This window comes from Schistocerca nitens, chromosome 2 (genome assembly GCF_023898315.1).
Source record: "Schistocerca nitens isolate TAMUIC-IGC-003100 chromosome 2, iqSchNite1.1, whole genome shotgun sequence".
Taxonomy (NCBI): domain Eukaryota; kingdom Metazoa; phylum Arthropoda; class Insecta; order Orthoptera; family Acrididae; genus Schistocerca; species Schistocerca nitens.
The window spans coordinates 445,217,302-445,240,004 of NC_064615.1; the positions used below are offsets into that span (position 1 = coordinate 445,217,302).

The 22,703-nt window shown below is 39.5% G+C and overlaps 1 protein-coding gene across 1 annotated transcript in view; it reads right to left on the minus strand.

Annotated features, from left to right (window-relative positions):
• LOC126235076 (Down syndrome cell adhesion molecule homolog) overlaps positions 1–22,703 on the minus strand; it is a 100,989-nt gene that overhangs the window by 60,906 nt on the left and 17,380 nt on the right. Inside the window, exons 3-4 of the mRNA XM_049943810.1 lie at positions 7,873–7,997; positions 7,345–7,773 (exon numbers count right to left, since the gene is read on the minus strand). Of these exons, the coding sequence (XP_049799767.1) occupies positions 7,345–7,773; positions 7,873–7,997 (554 nt within the window). The remainder of the gene's footprint in view (positions 1–7,344; positions 7,774–7,872; positions 7,998–22,703) is intronic.

The following is a 22,703-nucleotide window of genomic DNA, read 5'->3' on the forward strand; positions in this document are numbered from 1 at the left end:
TGTGTTTTATAGTCTGTAAAATATAGTAATATTCAGCAGTTCAGATGTTCAATGAATAATGGCACACTTTAGGGAAATGGCAGCAAGGGGTAAGATTGATTAACCTGCACACACTGTGTCTAAACCTGGGGCCACATTCGACATGTCAAAAACGCTGTACTGGCAGCCATTGCCTGTTGTATGGATTTTTATGTCTTACTTGGATCATTCCAGTGACTGACAGAGGAAAATGAAAGGACCAGCCTTGCTCACAGAATTTTAATGAAGCTGAAAATGCTTTCTAGACTTGTGACATAGGATTAAGAACAACAGTAGGGTTCCCTAAATTGGGCAAGTGTGCACTTCGCATGAAAGGCTATGAGTAAAGAGGCTAATTGTTTGTGTGTGGTGCACAAAAGAGTAGCAGATAAACTATTAAAATAATGGTGATAAACTGCTGAAGTATCCACAAAAAAGTCCCAGAGTATGATGCACATCAAAAAAGCAGGGGATCTCTTACAAGGTGCACTCAAATAACAGTGAGACAAAAGAAAAAAATAAGTAAACTGTTTATTATTTCAGAGGAAATCACCATAACTGTTAATAAATTTATCCCACTGTGAGACAAGACAATGCCTTAATGGAAAAATGTTGTCAGTTGTCTAGGGAATCAGGATTGTACTGAGGCATGCACCTCTTCATCAGAAGAAAACGATGGCCATGAATGTCTTTCTTCAGGGCTCTCAACATATGGAAATCATGTTGGAAGAGATGGGGACTGTATGGACTGTATGCAGGCACTTTGTAGCTAAACTGGGAGTGCATGCCTGTGTAAAATCATGGTTATGTAGGCAATTGCAGATATTTTTGATGAAGGTGTTGTCTTGTCTCATAGAGGGATAAATGTATTAACAGTTATGGCACTTACTTTTACAATAATAAACAGTTTGCTTACTTTTTACCATCTGCCTGATTTTCATTTGACTGCGTTTTTTAACTCTACATGCAGAAATCTGATCAAAATCCAAAATTGACAGCAGTTAGGTTTTTGGAGTAAATATAACTGTACACCAAAAGCATAGTCTAATGAGAAGCAGAAGTGTTTTATTCATCACAGTTGGTAAGAAACCCAGTTAAATCAAGATGGAATTTGAAGCTGCATGTGAGATTGTTTGAGTAAGACTCAGTATGAAAGGTAGCCATAAACTTACACTGAAGAGCCAAAAAAAACTGGTACACCTGCCTAATATCATGTATGGCCCCTGCAAGCATGCAGAAGTGCCGCAACACAATGTAGCACAGACTCAACCAATGTCTGAAGTAATGCTGGAGGGAATTGACCCCAATAACCCTGAAAGGCTGTCCATAAATCCCTAAGAGTATGAGGGGGTGGAGATCTCTTCCGAACAGCATGTTGCAATTCATCCCAGATCTGCTAAATAATGTTCATGTGTGGGGAGTTTGGTAGCCAGCGGAAGTGTTTGAACTCGGAAGAATGTTCCTATAGTCACCCTGTGGCAATTCTGGGCATGTGGGGTGTCGCATTGTCCTGCTGAAATTGCCGAAGTCTGCCAGAATGCACAATGGACACAAATGGACGCAGGTGATCAGACAGGATGCTTACGTACATGTCACATGTCAGAGTCATATCTAGATGTATCAGGGGTCCCATATCACTCCAACTGCACATGGCCCCCACCATTACAGAGCCTCTACCAGCTTGAATGGCTGCTGACATGTAGGGTCCATGGATTCATGAGGTTGTCTCCATACCCATACACATCCATCTGCTTGATAGAATTGGAAATGAGACTTGTCTGACTGGGCAACAGTCCTATCTCAGTGTTGACGGACCCAGGTGGTGTAAAGCTTTGTGTCGTGCAGTCATCAAGGGTACACGAGTGAGACTTCATCCCCAAAAGCCCATATCGATAATGTTTCATTGAATGGTTCACACGCTAACACTTGTTGATGACCCAGCATTGAAATCTGCAGCAATTTGCAGAAGGGTTGCACTTCTGACATGTTGAACAATTCTCCTGAGTCACTGTTGGTCCTGTTCTTGCAGGAACTTTTTCCGGCCACAGTGATGTTGGAGATTTAATGTTTTACTGGATTCCTGATATTCACAGTACACTGTGAAATGGTCATACAGGAAAATTCCCATTTTATTTCTACCTTGGAGATGCTGTGTCCCATCATTCGTCTGACTATAAAACCATGTTCAAACTCACTTAAATCTTGATAACATGCTATTGCACCAGCAATAACTTACATAACAACTGCAACAGACACTTGTTGTCTTATATAGGCATTGCCGACCACAGCTCTGTATTCTGCCTGTTTACATATCTCTGTACTTGAATACGCATGCCTATACCAGTTTTTTGGTGCCTTAGTGTATAACTGGATCTGCCTACTGACCACCAGACTCACCCCCTTTGAGAAAACTTTAGCTTGCTAGTACATTTGTTTTCCAGTCATACTTCATCACTGTCGGAGGCATTAACAATTCAACAACTGACTGGGATATTTACAGCTTTCTAAGTCATGAATGTGATAAGCCATCCTGCGAAACAAAACTAAATGCTTTCAGTGGACACTACTTGTAACAGATGTAAAGACAGCAAATACTCCTGACCTCTTTGAGGGCAATGTCAGTGACCAGGAGACAGTTGTAGCAACAATGATTACCATATCAGTGACCATCAGACAGTTGTAGCAACAATGATTACAAAAGCCTGAAGGATGACTAAACAAGTAGAAAGATTTAGATATTAACTGAACCAGATAAAGAGACACAGTAGTGTCATATCTCAAAAAAGAACTCTAAACATTTAGCTTCAGGCATGAGCATGTAGCATAACAGTAACTCAAACAATGGAAGGTCCAGGTTGGAATGTCAACAGCTATGGAAAGGATAGATTGCTACTCACTGTAAGTATGACATGTTGAGCTGCAGACAGGCACAATGAAAAGATTGTTGCACACCAAGCTTTCACCGAATGCCCTCTTCAGAAAAGACACACACTTCCACACAACCAGGCACACTTCATACACACACAAACGCTATCTCTGGCTGCCTTAGCCACACTAAAACTTTTGCATTGAATGAAAACAGCAATTGGGAGTGGTTCAGGAAAGGGGGAAGGATAAAATACTGGTGGGTGCACTGGCAGAGAGTGAGCACAATGAGGGTGAAGGGATGTGAATTGGGGGGAGATTACAGAACAGAGGGAGTAGAAACCATTGGGTGGAGGGTGTGGGGACAGCAGGTTATCATAGGTTGAGGCTATGACAGTTTTGAGGACAGAGAATTTGTGGTAAGGGTAACTTACATCTGCACAGTTCTGAGAAGATAGTGGTGGAAGGGAGTGTCCAGGTAGCCTGGCCTGTGAAGCAACCATTAAAATCTGGTGTGCTATGTCCAGCTGCATGATGTACTACTGAGTGGTCCACTTTGTTTTTGGCTGCAGTTTGGTGGTGACCATTAATCCTGGTAAGCAGCTGACTGGTAGTTATACTAATATAAAAACCTACATAGTGATTGCACCAGATTAATTTGTAAAGGTATGCCTCAACTGATGCCCTCTCACCCTCAGTACGTTTGCTCTCTGCCAGTATACCCACCAATCTTTTCCCCTGTCTCCTCCTCTCCTTTCTCATCCCCCCCCCCCCCCCCCCTGTCCTCCCAATGCTGCCTGAGCCTTGTCCTGCCACTTTCTACAGTAGTCCTTGCACACACTGCCAGACAGCAATCTTCTCTCTTGCCACCCATATTCTGCTATCCCTCCCCTTTCCCTGCCTCACTCCCAGCTGCTGCTTTCGTTAAGTGCAACAGTTGCAGTCAGGCTAAAGCTGCTAGAGATAGTAGTCGTGTGTGTGAAGTGTGCCTGCTTGTGTGAATGTGTGTGTGTTTTCCTCTATTTTGTGAAGAAGGCTTTGGTCGAAAACTTAGTGCGTAACAGTCTTTCCACTATCGCCCTCTCTCTCTCTCTCTCTCTCTCTCTCTCTCTCTCTGCTGCTCAAGGTGTCATCTTCACAGTGATAACTGTAACTCAAGTTTAGAAAATAATTGACCAAGCACTGGATAGATATGCAATTAGTAGAACAGTTCATGATGGGAGGGATCCTCTGAGGCATACTGTCACTGCACAGAAACAGCAAATACTGCAAAATAGCTGTAAAAGAAAGAATATGTCTATGCATAGAGATATGCTAAATGAAAGAAATTCTGTTTACTTGTGAAGTCTGCCAGAGGAATCAAAGTTAATGTACACATATAGATGGTGCAGAAACCAAAATTAAGGGTAGAGAAGTAAATGCAGGTGTGCTGAACTCTGTTTTCAAATATTTTGTTTATAATGCGAGATCTATGAGTATTGCTTCAATTTAATTGAAACACAACTGCAAAGATAAGTAATATAGTTATTAGTGTTAGTGACACAACAGAATGCTCCAATACATGCCAAACAATATCGATTTTGAAAACATTGACTATACTAAACTCAACTTGCACTTTTCTCTCGTGATAGCCTGAAAGTCATGGATGAAGGCAGACAGGTGAATGCAGTATTTCTTGACCTCCAAAAATCTTTTGACTCTGTACTACTCCAAAAATTATTAATAAGTGTGTGATAATATGGGGTATCACAAAATTTGAGTGTGGATCCAGGATCTCTTGGTAGGAAGGATGCAGCATGTGAGCTTTGAAGGAGAGGCATCAAGAAAATCTACCCACAGGCTCGCCTCAGGGAAATGAGATGAGATGAGATCCTTCCTATTTTTGTTGTATGGTAACGACCTGGCAGCCAATATTGACAGCAACCTCAAACTTTCTGCAGATGATGGATTTATTTTTAATGAAGTATGACAACAAAAAGCTGTACAAGTATGTAGTCAGATGTCCATCATTTTACAAAGTGGCAAAAAATATGCAACTTCCTTTAATTGTTCAAAAATAATCTGAAGGAAAAGAATCACAACACCAAGAAGGAGTTGTGTGATATAAATAAAAGTTGGTAGATGCATTTCTCCATATGAAATATGATATCTATTCAGATTTCATGTCAGCCATGTAAGAGTGGCTCTAGTAGTGCCACTATGAGTATGCAAATCAGGTTTGCTTTAAATACACTCTGTAACAATCATGAACGTTAGTTACCTCTGAGATTGAATATGATGAGTTGATGTTAGTCAAGAACGCCTTCAAGGCATTGAAGACATCATTATCCGGAGTAACTTAGTTTGAATGAGATCATGTAATAGGGCTTCCTTCTATGATATTGCAAAAAGACTTGGCGGGAATGTAGCCAATGTGCATGATTGCTGGCAGCCGTGGCAACAAGAATGTAAGGTCACAGAAAACTGGACTCCTGCTGGCCAAGAGGTACGTCCGAAAAGGAAGACTATCATCTTCGATGTATGGCTCTGGTGCATCATGCTCCATCTGCAGCCACAATTTGAGCAGCAGTTGGCACCACAGTGACACAACGAATTGCTACAAATTGGTTGCTTTAAAGGCCGATCTGAGCCAGATGCCCTGTAGCATGCATTCCACTGGACCTAAACCACTCCCATTTGTGACTACAGTGCTGTCAAGCGAGAGCTCATTGGAGGGCAACTTGAAGGTCTATTGTGTTTTCTGATGAAAACTGTTTCAGCTTCAGTGCCAGTGATGACTGTCTGTTTGTTTGACGGAGTCCAGCTGAGGGCCTGCAACCAACCTGTCTGCATTCTAGACTTCCTAAATATATACCTGGAGTTACAGTCTGGAGTACAATTTCGTATGACAGCAGGAGCACTCTCATGGTTATCCCATGTATTCTGACTGTAAAATTGTATGTCAATCTGGTGATTGAACCTGTTGTGCTGCCATTATGAACAACATTTCAGGGGGTGTTTTCCAACAAATTAATGCTAGCCCATGTACTGCTGTTGAACCAAACATGGCCTGCTTGATCACCAGATCTGACTCCAATTAAGCATTTATGGGACATCATCAGATGACAACACCAGCATCATCCAGAACCAGCATTAACGGTTTCTGTATTGCCCAATCAAGTGCAACATGCATGGAACTCCATCCTACAAACTGACATCTGGCATCTGTACACTGAAATGCACACATGTAAGCATTTCAATGTTAATCACTTAATTATATTACATAGACAAATGTATTCCCAAAATTACCCTACATTATTTTTTGGTGCTGTGATTTTTTTTCTGCCAGTATATAAAATTGTCTATTTCACAAAATGTAAAATCATAGTATCATATGATTGCAGTATCAATAAGTCAGATAACTGGAGTCAATCAACTCACACAAAAACCTCAACATGCTAGTTTGTGGAAATATGAAATGAAATGATCCCATACACTCAGTTGCAGGTAAAGAAGGTGGTAGATTGGTTTTGTTGTAGGATGCTGGGGAAATACAAAATTAGACAAATTACAGTGGGAACAATAGCATTTGAGTACTCATTCTTCTTGTGTTCTAAATGTGTATAGAGCAGAAAGAAACCACAAGACATGGAGTAGTGAAAAGTATCACCTGTCATGCCATGCACAGTTGTTTGCAGAATATGGATGTATATTTAAACACTGATGTGCTTTTTATGGTCCTGTTTTTGCCACTGCATTTTCTGCTGTTGTTAGCATTATTCTTGGAATTTGTTGGTCAATGATATGAATCTATCAACATTTGCCTTGCAACTATTGTTTTGTTTTTTTGGTGACAGAGTGAAGAATTTTGCAGTATTGCTTCTAGCACCTTTTTAAGTGTTGATTAATGCTTGTTGATTAAGTCCCCTGCAGTACATGAATATCTCTCTTCCTGGCACAAGTTGCTTTGGTCTCAGATGTTAGCCACACTTTCTCTCAGCATCCACTATAATTGTCTCTCATATGTTGTAAAGGAAAACTGGATTCACATTATTGAGAATATTTTAAGGAACAAAATAAGTTTCTCATTTATTGTGTGCTGTTTGTAAACTTCTTATTTATCATCTTGTTAATTGTCTAGTACGGCAGTGCAAGCGTACAGGTGTGTGTGTGTGTGTGTGTGTGTGTGTGTGTGTGTGTGTGTGTGTGTGTGTGTGTGTGTGTGTGCACTCACAAATTTTTCAGTGACTCAACACCTCTACTATTTGGTGAGTTGTCACCTTCACTCCTGAAATTATTTGCATTTTACCTATTACCCAGACTTTCCATTGCCAGGTTCTGCCATGTGTTTTAATTATTTTGGGGAATGTGCATCACTTAAATATATTTTTGTAGAAGCTATGAGATGGAATCATTAGCATATTAGTATTTTAACTATAGTACTTTATCTTTATATGATATCATTTTCTAAAACTGCCTCACCTGTAGAGTTCTTGATCTGGATGATGTAAGTTCTTATTGGACTGTTTCCATTGTACGAAGCTTTCCAAGTAATATTGACTGAGCGACTATAAAAATCTGTCAAATGAACTTTGGCTGGTGGATCTGGTATTTCTTGCACTATTAAGTAGAACTCTGAAAGATCACTTCCATATTTGTTAGTAGCATTGCACACAAAACAAGATGAATCACTTCGTAATGCATTTTTTAGTGTCATCTTTGAATGAATTTTGAAGTCCATGGTTTCTTCAGTGATGTCCACTTTAGAGTGAAAGTTTAGGACAGATGAATGATTACCAAGCAGCCAGTTTATTTTAATTGGTTTATCTCCCTCTACAACACAGTCCAAAGTGGCAGTTTCACCTTTTTTAACTGTTACATTCTGAAATGTTCTAGAGATTCTTGCTGGCACTGAAACAGAATATAGAGGATTGTCATCTTTAAATAGCACAGATAAATTGAATTTGTATAATATTAATGTACATTACTAACCTAACTCAGGATACTAACCATGCACAACAATGTGAATTGTCTTACTCAGATTGTTTCCTACACCATTGACAGCTTCACAGATGTAGTAACCTTTGTTTTCTTGAATCACATTCTGTATCCACATGCTACCATTTTCAAAAACTCTGCAAGAACAATAAAAACCTCCTGCAATTTGTGACTCAGCATTTACAGAACTACAAATAGAATCAGTTTATAAGATAATGAGATAAAAGTACCCTATTTACATGCAGTTTTGTTCTGTGTAAAAGATATATATTTATCAGTACAATGTTTGTAATTGGTTATTAAAAATACAAGATGTGTTGACAGTTGGTCTTACATTTACATGTCAACTGTGTACGTTCAAACTACAACTAATACATTAGTTTAAAACTAAAAATGAAGGCTTCTCAGATGTGATACAGGAAAACTGTTCAATCATAGGGTAGTAAACAGATGATTAAAGGGAATAATGCAGTAGGGCTCACTGTGAAGGGAACCATGTAGGAGAGGGTCTTATAAATTGACCACCTTTCAAATTGTACCAATAACTTACCTAGCAAACTATCTACATGATGATGTGGCCTGTTGGACTGAATTTGTATTAGGTTATATCCAGCTGTTTTACATGATCAGCTTGACAGACTTGAGATTTCTGTCACATAGTGCTTCAATTTTATATTGTGCTTTGAGGAATTAAAGATTTGTTAGTGAAGGTAAGCATTGGTACTCTTACAGATATGTAAAGTAATTTATATAGTATATAACTATACTTATTCAGTGGTAATAAAGCATAAAAATATTTAAATTCACCTTGGTACTGTGCAGTAAGAAGTATATTTAAAAAGTGGCATCCTCTTATAAATTGTAATGCCACTTTTGATACATATTGTGCCAGCAAATTTCTAAGTAAGGTTCACTATACACTTTTTGAAGTACTGATTTGATCTAATAACAGTAATACCATATGTATTGCCACTTGTGAATATGTAAATACATCGACCTTTGTACAGGTTATGTTTTGAAGAATATTACACATTTTATTATTTCGTTTTATTTAACTGCATAATAGAACAGTCTATATTAGATGTATAATTACAATTTTCAAATATTGTCTTGCTACATTTTCATGTGCCACATCATTTTATGGAAACTTAATAATGAGACATGAGTTGTCAGTCATGTAATTAAAAAAAAAAAAAAAGTATCGAGAACTTAACTGTGGATCTTGCAGATCAACCACTAGGTCCCATCCTGCTACTTAAATCCCACCTGTATGTTTGTGACCAGACTTCAAAGGCTAATCTCTGATTCAGCAGAAGCAAATGGAGTTACATATCAGTTTAAAAATGGTATGGCACGTAAATACTGGTACTATAGCTTCATGTCTTGGCATCCTGAATTATCTGTGCACCATTTTTTCAAGCTCTTTCTGATTTAGTGGCACAAGTGTTTTCCAGGCTACACAGTTGTTCAATATGGATGAGAGTAGTCTATCCACAGTACATAAACCTCAGAAGATAATTGCATGATTAGATTAGATGTACTCCACAACAAATATTAACAATGAAAATCAAATATGCTAATTTACCTTCTATGGATCCAAAGTGAAATGATGGTCCTGGGTGTGGAATGGATCAAAAAGATTTTAAAGGTATTTTCATTTGAAAAGTAATAAATACTAAATAGAAAAACCATTTCGCACCACTTATTTTGAATGATCTCGTTATTGCACTGAATTTGTACTCAAGTCAGATTTTACTAATACTCACTCCAGCAATCTGGCAAGAGTGACCACAAATTGTGATCATATCTGTATGAGGTGTGCTTGCTTGTGTGAATGTGCATGTGTTTTTCTTTTCTGAATTAAAGGTTTTGGTTTAGGCAAATGCTCATATATAACAGTCTGTTCATCAAACAATGGAAAATCGAGATGCATAGTCTGTTCATCAAGCATATCCAAGAACCAAGTGGAAGCTATACATAGTACAGAAAGGGGTACAGATATGACATTTGGTGTTTATTTTAATTAATTATTTATTTTTTTAGTGCTTCTGGTGTGTTCATGCCTCCAGTGCTATTACTGAAGAAAAAAGGAATTTCTGGTGATTTAAAACATAGAGCTCCGCCTGCCACCAAATTTGCACTCCACGCAGTAGTTGGATGACTTGTGCAGTGTTTGTTCCATGGATGGAGCACTTCATCAGAACTGTAAAATCTAATTCTAACAAAAGGGTTTTACAAATATTAGACAAACATGTAACACATACAAAAATCTGCAGGTTTTAACTTTAGATAATGTTATAATCATGCTTTGGCTGCCTCCACACACTGTTCACAGGTTACAGTCACTACATGTTGCATTTCTAAGCCACTTGCAGCTTATTGCAACTAAGCAGATGACAAATGTTTCCACACAAACCCTGACAGCAGTATTAGTCAGACAACAATTGCTCAGCTGTTGGGAGAGTTACATGGCAGGCCTGCAAGAATACAAAATGCTATCAGTGGTGCACCCTGAATAGCCACACTCAGGGAAGTGAGCCTGATCCAGATGGAATCTGCCTTGTGGATTAGCAATGAGGGCTGGTGAGCCAGTCAGTCTGAATGCAGTTTTTGAGCATAATATTAACTCTGGATGCTGGCAGATTGGGTATACGATTTCCACCATGGGTGGTGAATAAGAGAATGATGACTTTAAATATTTAGCAGCTTCAAACCCTTAATCAGCAGCAGCTATCAGTGGCTTCTCAAAAACTGGAATTTGACCACTGGATCAACACGGTTTTCATGATTTGGACTTCACAATGACTAAAGCCAGTCCCAAATCAGAAGCTAGAAATGAGCAAGAAGAAATGTATGGGCGGACAAATCAAGATTCTCCAGCAAGATCAAGAAAAAACAAATGGAAATTTTGCATTCCTGAATCCTTGAGCACACACAAAAGAAATCTATAGTAGAAGAGAGTCAGAAGCCCCCCAAGATCTCTCTATCCTGTACCAACTCTACAAAAAAGAAAAAGAAGCAGAATAACATCATCTGCTCTTGAGATCACTGGCATATCTTATTAGAGGCTCCTCCTTGACAAAGAATATGTGGAAAATAAAAGTAAGACTAACAGCACTAAAACTGGAAAAAAATACATGTTACAGCTGGTTCTGCAAGATCTGTGAAGTCAAGCAGGAGGAAGAAATGATTAAGCTCTTCAAATGTTGTTTACAGTTCTATAGATTGCGTGCAAAAGTAAGTGTGAGGAAAAAAGTATTTTACTGTGATAGATCCAAAACTGAATGAGTAGCTAACACTGAAACTGTTTAGTGTAAGTCCAAAAGTAGCCTATTATTTTAGATAATGAATATGTATTAAAGGTTCAGATTGGTTTGCATGTATCTTAAAATTAAAAAGGATGTTGGCCATACTCACCATATTTCTTTCTATAGCTGAGAAAATATTTAGTGATATAATTTATAAAATGAGTGGTACAGTTTATAAGACCTCTCCATGTATTGTGTTATAACTTTTAAATCGACAAAAAATTATTTGCAAAACTTTTGGTACATATGTATGAGAGAATGGGCTATACATTATTAGTATTTTATACTGAAAGTGGCACAATTTATGAGACTGTCCGATTCTAAGCACATAAATATGAAGCCCATAACAACTGTATTTGATCAAATAAAACTGTAAATCTTGTTTAGAGTTTTGTAGTAGATCATACACATTTCTAGGCTCAGTGTGACTGTGTTGCCAAACATAGTCTATGCAGTTAACTGAATTTCAGTGAGATTGTGCAGTAGGTCTCCAAGAGTGAGACAGTACTCTCCAACAACTGATCAACACACTGTACTTGAGGTGGGTGTCAGTACTAATACCACTGATGCATGTGCTTTTCATCCACATTTCAGATGACAGTACCTATGTGCTGCCTAACAATAGAAAGTGAGGCTACCAGAAGGGGAGGAGAAAACATAGTGGAAATTCATGGTTTGAGAGGGTATGTAATGTTATTTCAGTGATTACCAAATTGAGTCAGATTTACAAAGAACTTGGCAGGATAAGCCCACTTATCAGTGTGACATCACACCCTCTTTAGCCTGGACGAATGCAGTGATTCGATTGGGAAGGATGTTATAAAACTATCTTCTGCTAAGCTGGCCCACAATTGTTGTAAATGGGTGTTGATATCCTGGATACTGATAAAGGGATGGAGTTGATGTCCAAGCTGGTTCCACACATGTTCTATCAGGACAGATCTGAAGATTTTGTTGGTCACAGGAGTACCTCATATTATGCAGACAGTTTGCGGAGACATATGCCTTATGTGGATGAGAGCTCTTCTGTTGAAAAATTTGCACTGTGATAACTGTTGCATGAGAGGTAACACTTGAGGAGACAGGACTTCCTTCACATACCATTGTGCCTTCAGATTTCCCTCAATCACCACCTGCCATTACTTCTAGTCATACCTGACTGGATCCAGTACCGTGACACCAGGAGTAACATTACAGTCCATCTCCAAAAGATTGGGATAATGGGACCTCTCACCAGGTCGCCACCATACACACTGTGATGGTCATTGGGGTAGTGCAGAACCACAATTTATAGCTGAACACAGTGCAATGCCATTCAGCAGCAGTCCATGCTTCCCAGTCACAGCATGACTCCAAACATAATTTATGTTATGGTTGTAATGACAGCCTACATATGGGACAGTAGTTCTCTAGTCTGATTGCTGTTAGTCTCCATACCATGGTGTGAGAGGACACAAAATGTTACAAGGAGTACAATGTGTTCTCAGATGGCAGGTAGGTATCTGAAGGGTTACAATGTGCTTGGTGCAGAATGCAGTGATCTACCATTGTAGTGGTCAGAAGTGGTTGACCAGAACCTTGGTGACAAGTATGCCTGCCCTGATGTTCCCTTGCAATCCAACATTGGGCTCCTGTAACATCCTAATGACCCACTAATCTAAATATTGCATGATTCACCAGCCAGCTAAATGGAGATCCACAATAAGACTCCTTTCAAACTCTGTCAGGTCCTAAGAACACTGTCTCATACAAGCATGTGGCATCCCGTGCCCTTCACAGTGCTCACTCAACATTTGGCACTGTTCATGGCCCTGTATGTACCCTACCAGGCCTGGTAACAACACTAAACTTCAGTAACACAAATGCAACATGGTGGCCATTCTACCTGTCACAGAGAATTGCAGCTTGAATAATTTACATACTCACTGGTGGTGTGTAGGTGTACAGACTCAAACTGACAACAGACCATGTCTCTTGGGTGCTGACACAACTAGTATCACAATTAACCATTTGATGGAAGTAAGACTTTTTGGGAGGGTATCACCTGCCAGGCTTTCTCTCATTCCTCACCACCATGAAGCCACTGCTGATGGTATAGTGTAATACATAGGTAGTTTCATCAGTGGCATAAGGCTTCATCTACTGATAGGAGTAGATTCTGCATTGACACCTGTAACAATTATTTTCAAGTATGGTGACACATAAAGGAGTATTCATTACCAGTGTGTTGCAGGCACCAACTCAGAATGCCATATCATGGAGAAATGTAGCCAAAATAACTGTACATCTTTAGCATTTATTTAAGAAAAAAACTGAACATGTGGAATACATTCAAAACATCATCAACCCATGCTGCCTTGGTTTCTGCAATGTCAAGCAGGTGTGCATTTCCAACAGGACAATACTCCTATAAACATGATTTATGTTACATAAATGTGCTTTATAAGATATTCTTAAACTGTCTTGACCAGCATGAGAAGAACACTTTGTTTGCCATTCAACACATTTGGGACATAATGGAATTACATTTGGTTCACTTTATCTTACTGCTAACACCCATTGTTTGGCGTTACCACTAGAAAAAGAGGAAGTGCCATGGAACACAATCCCATAAGATGACTCTAACATTTCTGTGGTAATCATTGTGCATGATTTGTAGAATTTAATTGTAGCCAATGGAGACAGTACTAGATGCTGGTACTGAAGTATTGTTACAAAAAATTGGCAGATAAGTACAGATTCCTGTTGTTATGAATTTATACAAAATACAATCTGTGAAACATGTGAATAAATCTTTAGTCATACAGAATTATCATTTTCTAATGTTCAAACAATGGAAAATCCAGGGTGGAATAATGACAATATTATGAAGAGGATAGATTGCTACTCACCATGCAATGGAGATGTTGAGTTGCAGACAGGCACGACAAAAAGACTGTTAAGAAAGTAAGCTTGTGTCCAAAGAGCTTTCCTACTGGAGTAGACTACATGCACACATACATTCAAGCAAACACAACTCAACACACGTGAACACTGTCTCTGGCACAGGAGCCAGATTGTGAGTAGTTGAGCATAATTGGAGAAGCAATCTGGGTGGTGTTGGTAATGAGGAGGCCGGGGTATGGAGTAAGAGGGATAGCAGGTTAGGGGTGGTGGACAGTGAAATGCTGCTAGTGGGAGCACACACAGATGAGGTGGGGAGAGGGTAGTGCAGCTATATGCAGTTGGGAGAGGTTTTGTGGAGGTGTAGTGGGCAGGGGAAAGGCAGCAGAAAATGAGACACATAAAAAGACTGTGGGTGTGTTAATGGAACAGAAAGGTGTGTAGTGCTGGAGTGGGAAGGGGATGAACGTCAGTGACTAACAAAGAGTGAGGCCAGAGGGGTTATGGATACATAGGATAAACTGCAAGGAGAATTCCCAGCTGCCCAATTCAGGAAAGCTAGTGTTGGCAGAAATAATCCTGCAGGCTGTGAAGCAGTCATTGAAGTGAAGAACATCGTGCTGTGCAGCATGCTCAGCAACTGGATGGTCCAGCTGTTTTCTGGCCACGTATGCAGACAGACAGCTTGTTGGTTGTCATGCCCATGTAGAATGCAACACAGTGATTGCAGCTTAACTTATAAATCACATGACTTTGCCAGACAGTCCTGCCTTTGATGGGATAGGTGATACTTGTGACTGGACTGGAATAGGTGGTGGCAGGAGGATGTATGGGAGAGGTCTTGCATCTAGATCTATTACAGGGATATGAGGCAAGGAGTTGGGAGCAGGGGTAGGGTAAGGGTGGATGAGTAGGTTCAATGAGGGTGGAATTACACAAGGATATGTAGGATACTCCTCATTTCAGGGCATGACAAGAGGAAGTCAAAACCCTGGTTCAGAATGTGATTCAGTTGCTCCAGTCCAGGGTGATACTGAATTATGAGAGAAATGCTCCTCTGTGGAGATGATGGTTGACTGGAGGGATAAGGCATGGGAGATCTGTTTCTGTGAAAGGTTGAGAGCATTAGTAATCAAGGTCTGTGAGGGCCTCAGTGAGAGCCTTGGTATATTTGGAAGGGACTGCTCATCACTACAGACATTATAGCCATGGGTGGCTAGGCTGTATGGAAGGGACTTCTTGACCTGGAATAGATGGCAGCTGTCTAAGTGGGTTATTGCTGGTGGTTGGTAGGTCTTATATGGACAGAGGTATTGGTGCAGGTGCAGCCATCTTTTAAGCGGAGATCAGCATTGAGAAAGGTGGCATGTTGGGTTTGAGGAGAACCAGGCGAAACGAATGGGGGAAAAGGTGTTGAGGTGCTGGAGGAATGTGGATAGGGGGTCCTCACCCTTGATCTGGATCACAAAAATATCATCAATGAATCAGAACCAGGTGAGGGGTTTAGGATTCTGGGTGCTTAGGAAGGATTCCTCTAGATGGCCCATGAATAGGTTGGCATAGGACGGTGCCATGTGGATGCCCATAGCCATACCCCAGATTTATTTGTAGGTAATGCCTTCAAAGGAGAAGTAATTGTGGGTGAGGATTTAATTGGTCATGGTGACTAGGAAGGAGGTTGTTGGTTTGGAATCTGTTGGTCATTAGGAAAGGTAATGTTCAATAGCAGTAAGGCCATGGGCATTAGGGATGTTAGTGGGAAGGAAGGTGGCATCAGTAGTGATGAGCAGGGCATCATGTGGTAAAGGGACAGGAAATATGGAGAGTTGGTGGAGGAAATGGTTGGTATCTTTTATATAGAAGGGTAGGTTCTAGGTAATAGGTCTGAAGGTGTTGGTCTATAAGAGCAGAGATTTTCCCAGTGAGAGTGCAGTAATCAGCCACAATGAGGCATCCTAAGTCTTTAGGAAACATATAGAAGGTAGGAGTGAGTGGAGTGGTAGAAGTGAGGAGAGAGACTCCAGGGAGAGGTTCTGGGATGGGACCCACTATCCTTCCCATCCCTCCTAGAGTGGAATTCCACTGTCCACCAAACCTAAACAATATCCTCATTCATCCCTACCCATCCTTGCTTCCAACTTCTCACCTCATGTGTTATATCCCTGTATTAGATCTAGATGCAAGACCTGTCCCATACAGCCTCCCACTACTACTCCAGTCTGGTCACAAACATCATCTGTACCATCAAAGGCAGAAGCTGTCTGTGGAAACAGTCATATGAACTACAAGCTAAGCTGCAACCACTGTGCTGCCTTCTACATGGGCATGACAAACAACAAGCTGTCTGCCTGCATCAATGGCCACTGATAAATTGTGGTCAAACAATAGCTGGACTTCCCAGTTGCTGAGCATGCTGTGCAGTCAACATTCTTCACTTCAATGACTGCTTCACAGTGTGTTTCACCTGGATCTTTCCTACCAACTCCAGCTTTTCTAAATTGTGCACGTGGGATCTCTACTTGCAATGTGTCCTATGTTCCTGGTGCCCTTCTGGCATCAACCTTTGGTAGTCACTGCCTTTCATCCTTTTTCCTGTACCCACTCCAGATCCACACATCCTTCTATTCCATCAACACACCCACAGTTGTTCTGTTTCTCTCCTTTTCCTCTCCTTTTCCCCTCCCCTCTCCCCTGCCCTCTGTCTAAAATCCCAACTGCACCTAGTTGCCCTACCAATTCCGCAGGTTTTCACCATATGCTCTCACGAGCAGCACTTCACAGTCCCCCACCCCTAACCTGCTGTCCCTCCCCCTCCCAGCCGTAGACTCCTCCTTATCCCCACCACCCAGATTGCTTCTCCCATCATGCACAGTTGCTAACATACTGCTTCAGCAGCCAGAGACTATGATCATGTGTGTGTGAGTTGTATTTGTTCAAATGTGTGTGTGTGCTTATTGTCCACTCCTGAAGAATGCTTTGTGCTGTAAGTTTACTTGTTTAGCAGACTTTTTGTTGTGCCTGCCTATGACTTCATATCTCCACTGTACATCTTTTCACAATATTGTTATTTTAGAATATTTCTTTTTTTATTAACCATGTATGTATTTGTGAATGGAAGACCACACTAGCTGCAGGAACAACTAGAGCATGCCAGGCAACATGGAGGATGAGTTGAAAATGCGAAATTTTACATTTTACTATCTATGAATAATATACAACATTATTGTAGAAAAAGATAAGCTAACTTCAATTTATCCACATTCTCTTATTCATTGTCATTAGCTGATAGCAGTATTTATCCATCGTTTAAACAGAAAATCTTATTAAGAATGTAATTCCAGCACATGGGGAACAGTCCGCAGCTCGTGGTCGTGCGGTAGCATTTTTGCTTCCCGCGCCCGGGTTGCCGGGTTCGATTCCCGGTGGGGTCAGGGATTTTCTCTGCCTCGTGATGACTGGGTGTTGTGTGATGTCCTTAGGTTAGTTAGGTTTAAGTAGTTCCAAGTTCTAGGGGACTGATGACCGTAGATGTTAAGTCCCATAGTGCTCAGAGCCATTTGAACCATTTTTTGAACATGGGGAACATCATCGGATCCATATCATCTGCAGTGTCTTTGCTATATTTTATTAATATGGCTCCATGTTTTGTGTGCTGAATAATTGTGTATGATTTGTTTTTCCTTTTCAAGTAACTACTTAACTGAAACTTTTTTTTCTGGACATTTGTCCAGAAAATCACAAATTTGTAAGTCACTGTGTAAATTATCCCATTTTGTAAGGCAATAAGGCAGGCTAGAGTGTCAGTTATATGGCTCAAATCTTGGCACTGGAAGAAATGTCCATGATGAATGTTTTGAACGACATTGATGGAACAAATGGATGTGTAAAGTTCCTCACCATCTATACTCTATGCTATGCTTCACTAAATCCTAAACATCTCTGTGGACAGTAATGTACTTCTTTTTGTTTTCAGTTTAGTAAAGCTCAAAACAAACATTTACTCAGGGTGTCTTCACTAAAAAATAATATTAAACTAAGTAGATTTGATCACAAAGGAAATCTTGAAAACCAAGTACAAAATGTGATTGTTGAAGTTTCGACAGCATGAGTATTCCATGAGATTTTGAGATTGCAGGTGGATGATGTTGACATCTTACGATGATATTTCAGCTGACAGCCATTTGACCCTTTCAGGTGAGTGTTTTACACTTAAGATTGCTGGTGTACATCTCTAAGTTTATGTCAGTAATTGGCATGGATGTGCATGTGCATAGGTTACTGCTACGTGATTGCCCTTTGTCAAGCTGAGCTTCCTCTGTTGAACACAGCTCTATCTCATGTGTGCAGATGCATTTATAACAGTAACCCACCCTCTGTTGAATTGCATGCCCACAGGGTTAAAATTCAGTGGTCAAAATTTTAAAATTAATTATTGCTAGAAATGTCATCATTCTGAAGAAATTAATCACCAAGTCCCAAGACTTAGCAAGTTGAAAGCCACCCATAGTGATTAATAAGAGCTTTATTTGCAAATATTTTGACAGATTCCTTAGTAATTGAATCCTAGAAGTATTTCACTGTGACCAATATTTCTGTGGCAAAATAATCCATAGACTGTCTTATGGAGATACGATTCTCATTCTCAGCTATTTCAGACTTACTGGGCTGTGAAATGTGAGGGTGGCAATCACGTTCCACACACCTTTTGTGTACTGTGCATGTGATCTGACCAATGTAGGCCTTTCTATACTGATAGTATTCTGTAGATTCCAGCTTTGTGCAGAACTAAACCATCTTTCACAAAGCCAAGAAGAGCATAAGTCTTCATATGTGGCTGGATGATTTCTGTAATGTAATGTTTCTTTAGGATTCTGCCTAATTTCAAAGAATGATAGGAATGTCCTGGACATGAACAGTTTCTACTCCTCTTCATCTTGTGAGTGGTCATGTTTCTTCCATGTTAAACTGTGCTGTCTGATTTACAAAATGTCAATTAACTTTGAACACAGGTTGTAGGTGTCCCACTTACATTACAAATTATTTTATCAGACATAACATGTGCCTGCAACAATGTTCAAAGGATGCCTATAGTTTGTGAAGGTCGGTGGCAGCTAGAAACATGCAAATATAGCCTGCATTTGTGGGCTTATAGTAAACAAAATGTCTTAATAAGCTACTTTCCAAATAACTAAGAGATATAGAAATTGCACACAGCCACCATTTTCTATTTCCACCATACATTGGATACTGTTGTGAACTGAATTTAAATGATGTAAAAACTGTCACAGCTCTTATTCACTGTGAGGCCACACTGCAAAAGTATTATAGTATATACATGTTGCCAAAAGATTTCCAATTTATGTCCTGCCAAATTGAGTGTCCTCTCCTCAAAATCTTCCATAAAATATCTCGGCTATGATGAAATTTTTCTGGGATTCTATTATTAAAGAACCTATGGAAAAACCTGGTAAGGCTTTTGGACCTGGTGCTTTCTTTAATATCTTTCTTTAATATCTCCAGAAAGAAAAAAATATGCTTGAAGATAATTAATTTTAAAATTTTGACCACTCATTTTTAACTCCATGTGTTCAGTTTTGAATGGGCCATGCGTGCAATATCAGTTTTATGCATGCACCTGTGTGCCTCATACACCCCAGTACTTGACAGAAGGCACTAAACTTGACTGAGGGATTCATGCAGTGGCGACATGTGCACATCTGTCTCTACACCAGTCTTTGGTGTAATCTTACTGACATGCACTAGGAATCTCCTGTGTGAAACACTCATTAGAAAATGACTGAGTAATTGTCAGCCATAATATTGTAACGCCATCCAAATATAATCCTATAACCTCAGGGAGTACTCTACAGTATGATAGTGGCACATCTAAGAGTAATGAACATCTTTAAACATTGAGAACTTGGCCTCAGAATTTTCATCCAGTTACGTATTATGGCCCAATGTTCTGTAATAACACATGATTTCTAAGGAAAGTCTTAACTACACAGAAAAGAGCAGTTAGAATCTTGTGTGGCCTGTCCCCATGACTCTCATGCTATACATTTTTAAGCAGGTAGGAATAATTGTCTTGGTGTCCAATGGGCTGAATATTTCTGCAAATTACCATTTTGCCATGATTTGGTACACATTCTTTCATGGTACAGAATGTCTTCATACTGTAATATACACTGAGATGACAAAAGTCTTAGGATAATGGTGTGTGCATATACAGGAGGAGGTAATATCACGTACAGAAGGTATAAAAGAGCAGTGCATTGGTGTAGCTGTCATTTATACTCAGGTGATTCATGTGGAAAGGTTTCTGACATACTTTTGGCCACACGACAGGAATTAACAGACTTTGAATGTGGAATGGTAGCTGGAGCTGGATGTGTGAGACATTCTATTTCAGAAATCATTAGGGCATTCAGTATTCGAAGAGTGAGCTGAGAATACCAAATTTCAGTAATTACCTCTCACTAAAGACTATGCAGTGGCAGATGGTCTTCACTCAACGACCTACAGTAGTGGTGTTGGCATAGAGTTGTCAGTGCTAAGAGACAAGCAACATTGTATGAAATAACTGCAGTACTCAACATGGCATGTATGACAAACATACCTATTAGGACAGCGCAGCTAAATTTGGCTTTAATGGGCTATGGCAGCAGGCGATTGACGTGTGTGCCTTTGCTAACAACATGGTATCACCTGCAGCACCTGTCTTGGGCTCGTGACCTTATCAGTTGGACCCTAGATGACTGTAAAACCATGACCTCATCAGATGAGTCCTGATTTCATTTGGTGAGAACTGATGGTATGTTTCAAGTGTGGCTTAGACCTCATGAAGCCATGGACCAAAGTTGTCAACAAGCACTGTGCAAGTTGATGGTGGATCCATAATGGTGTGAGCTACATTTACATGAATGGGCTGGGTCCTCTGGTCCAGGTGAACCAATGATTGACTGGAAATGCTTATGTTCGGCTACTTGGAGACCAATTGCAGCCATTCAATGATGAACTTTTTATGGTTGACAATGTGCCATGACACCAGGCCATAACTGTTCATGATTGATTCAAAGAATGTGGAAATATATGGTATCAATCAACAGAAAAAAATAAATATTTTATGGATTTTCATTTTTGAAAAAAATCGTGTTTCATCAATTATAAAAGAAAGTTCAGAATGCTATAGTAAAATAACTTTGATAGGTAAGTCCAAATGGGGGATTTCTTTGTAATCATAAAGCAACTATCTTCCAAATAAAAAAATCCCAACAAAATATTTTTTTACAACTGTTCCAGAGATACAGCATTTTAATTTTTTTTCCAAAATTCGCATTTTCAAAATGGTATGCGCAGTGTCTGTCATCTTTGGAGCACTGTACCTCGGAGCAGAATTTTTTTTTTTGGAGAAAACAAAAAAGTATGTGTTCCTTACATAGTTCTTCATTTTAAAATATGCTAAATTCAATAATGTCCCGGACTACGAAGGTAAGACTTTTTCCTAGCTTGCCTGAATTCATATGGACTATGCTTATAACCGTGTGTACAAGTTTTATGAGACTGTAAAGTAGAAACAGTGAAACTCATAATTAATTTTAAAGTTTTTATCTTGTAATGTAATGATTGCTAATACTATCTTTGTGTTAAAATTGCTACTGTTTTCACTCTGCAAATTGTCTTGTTCTACATTCGAATAATTTGCTCTCATTAGTGGTTGTTTGTAATACATAATCTCCATTAACAAGTTAACTCAATGCCAAGACTCATGATCTCATTTCTTCATTAATTTTTAAGTAACTGAATGTTTGACTAGGTAAGTCCATCCACAGTGATCTTCAACTCTTCTTAATATAATCTGAAGAGGTAGGCTGGTAATCTTTGTTTGATCCAACCATGTACTTGCTGTTCTTCCTCGTAGTTTTCTGCCTTAGATTTTGCCTTGCAAGATAGTGTTTTCTGATTTATCTCCTTCTCTTTTCAAAATTTGTCCAAGGAAATGGTGGTCTCTTTGGCTGACATGGGGAGATAAACTTCTTGAGATACTAAGTTCTTTTGTAATAGAAGCATTCTTTCTTCTTTCTGTCTATAGGACACGTAACATTATCTGCCAATACCACATCCTGAAGACATCAGTTCAGTTCTTATCACTAGCTTTCATTAGCCTGGTCTTGTGGAAATACAAGAATACAATAAACACCAATAATTTCACCAAGCGCATCTCTGGTTTGAATATTGCCCGGTTCTGCCAGATCTTACACCATTGCAGCTCAGCCAAGGACGATTCTTTTGTTTTATTTCTTTGTCAAGCTTCCCTTTGTCACTGTTCAGGGATTCTAGATAAAAATTCACTACCTTTAGATCCCTTAAGCATCCTGTAAGTTGAATTTTATGTAAGCTTTGGTGATTAATAACAATTAGTCTGTTTTTTTTTTTTTTCATGTTTATCACTAGACCAAAACTTAAGCCAATAGTTTTTACCCTCCAGAACAGATCTCTAAGCTCTCCTTCACTTCCTGCAATGAGAGCTAGTATTATCTGCAAGCATAGGTTGGTTTTCCTACTGCCAAATAAAATTCCACCATCCCAGCCATTTAGTGCTCGCCCAATGACATACTCTGTATAGTTGTTACAGAGTGAGATGACAGTATA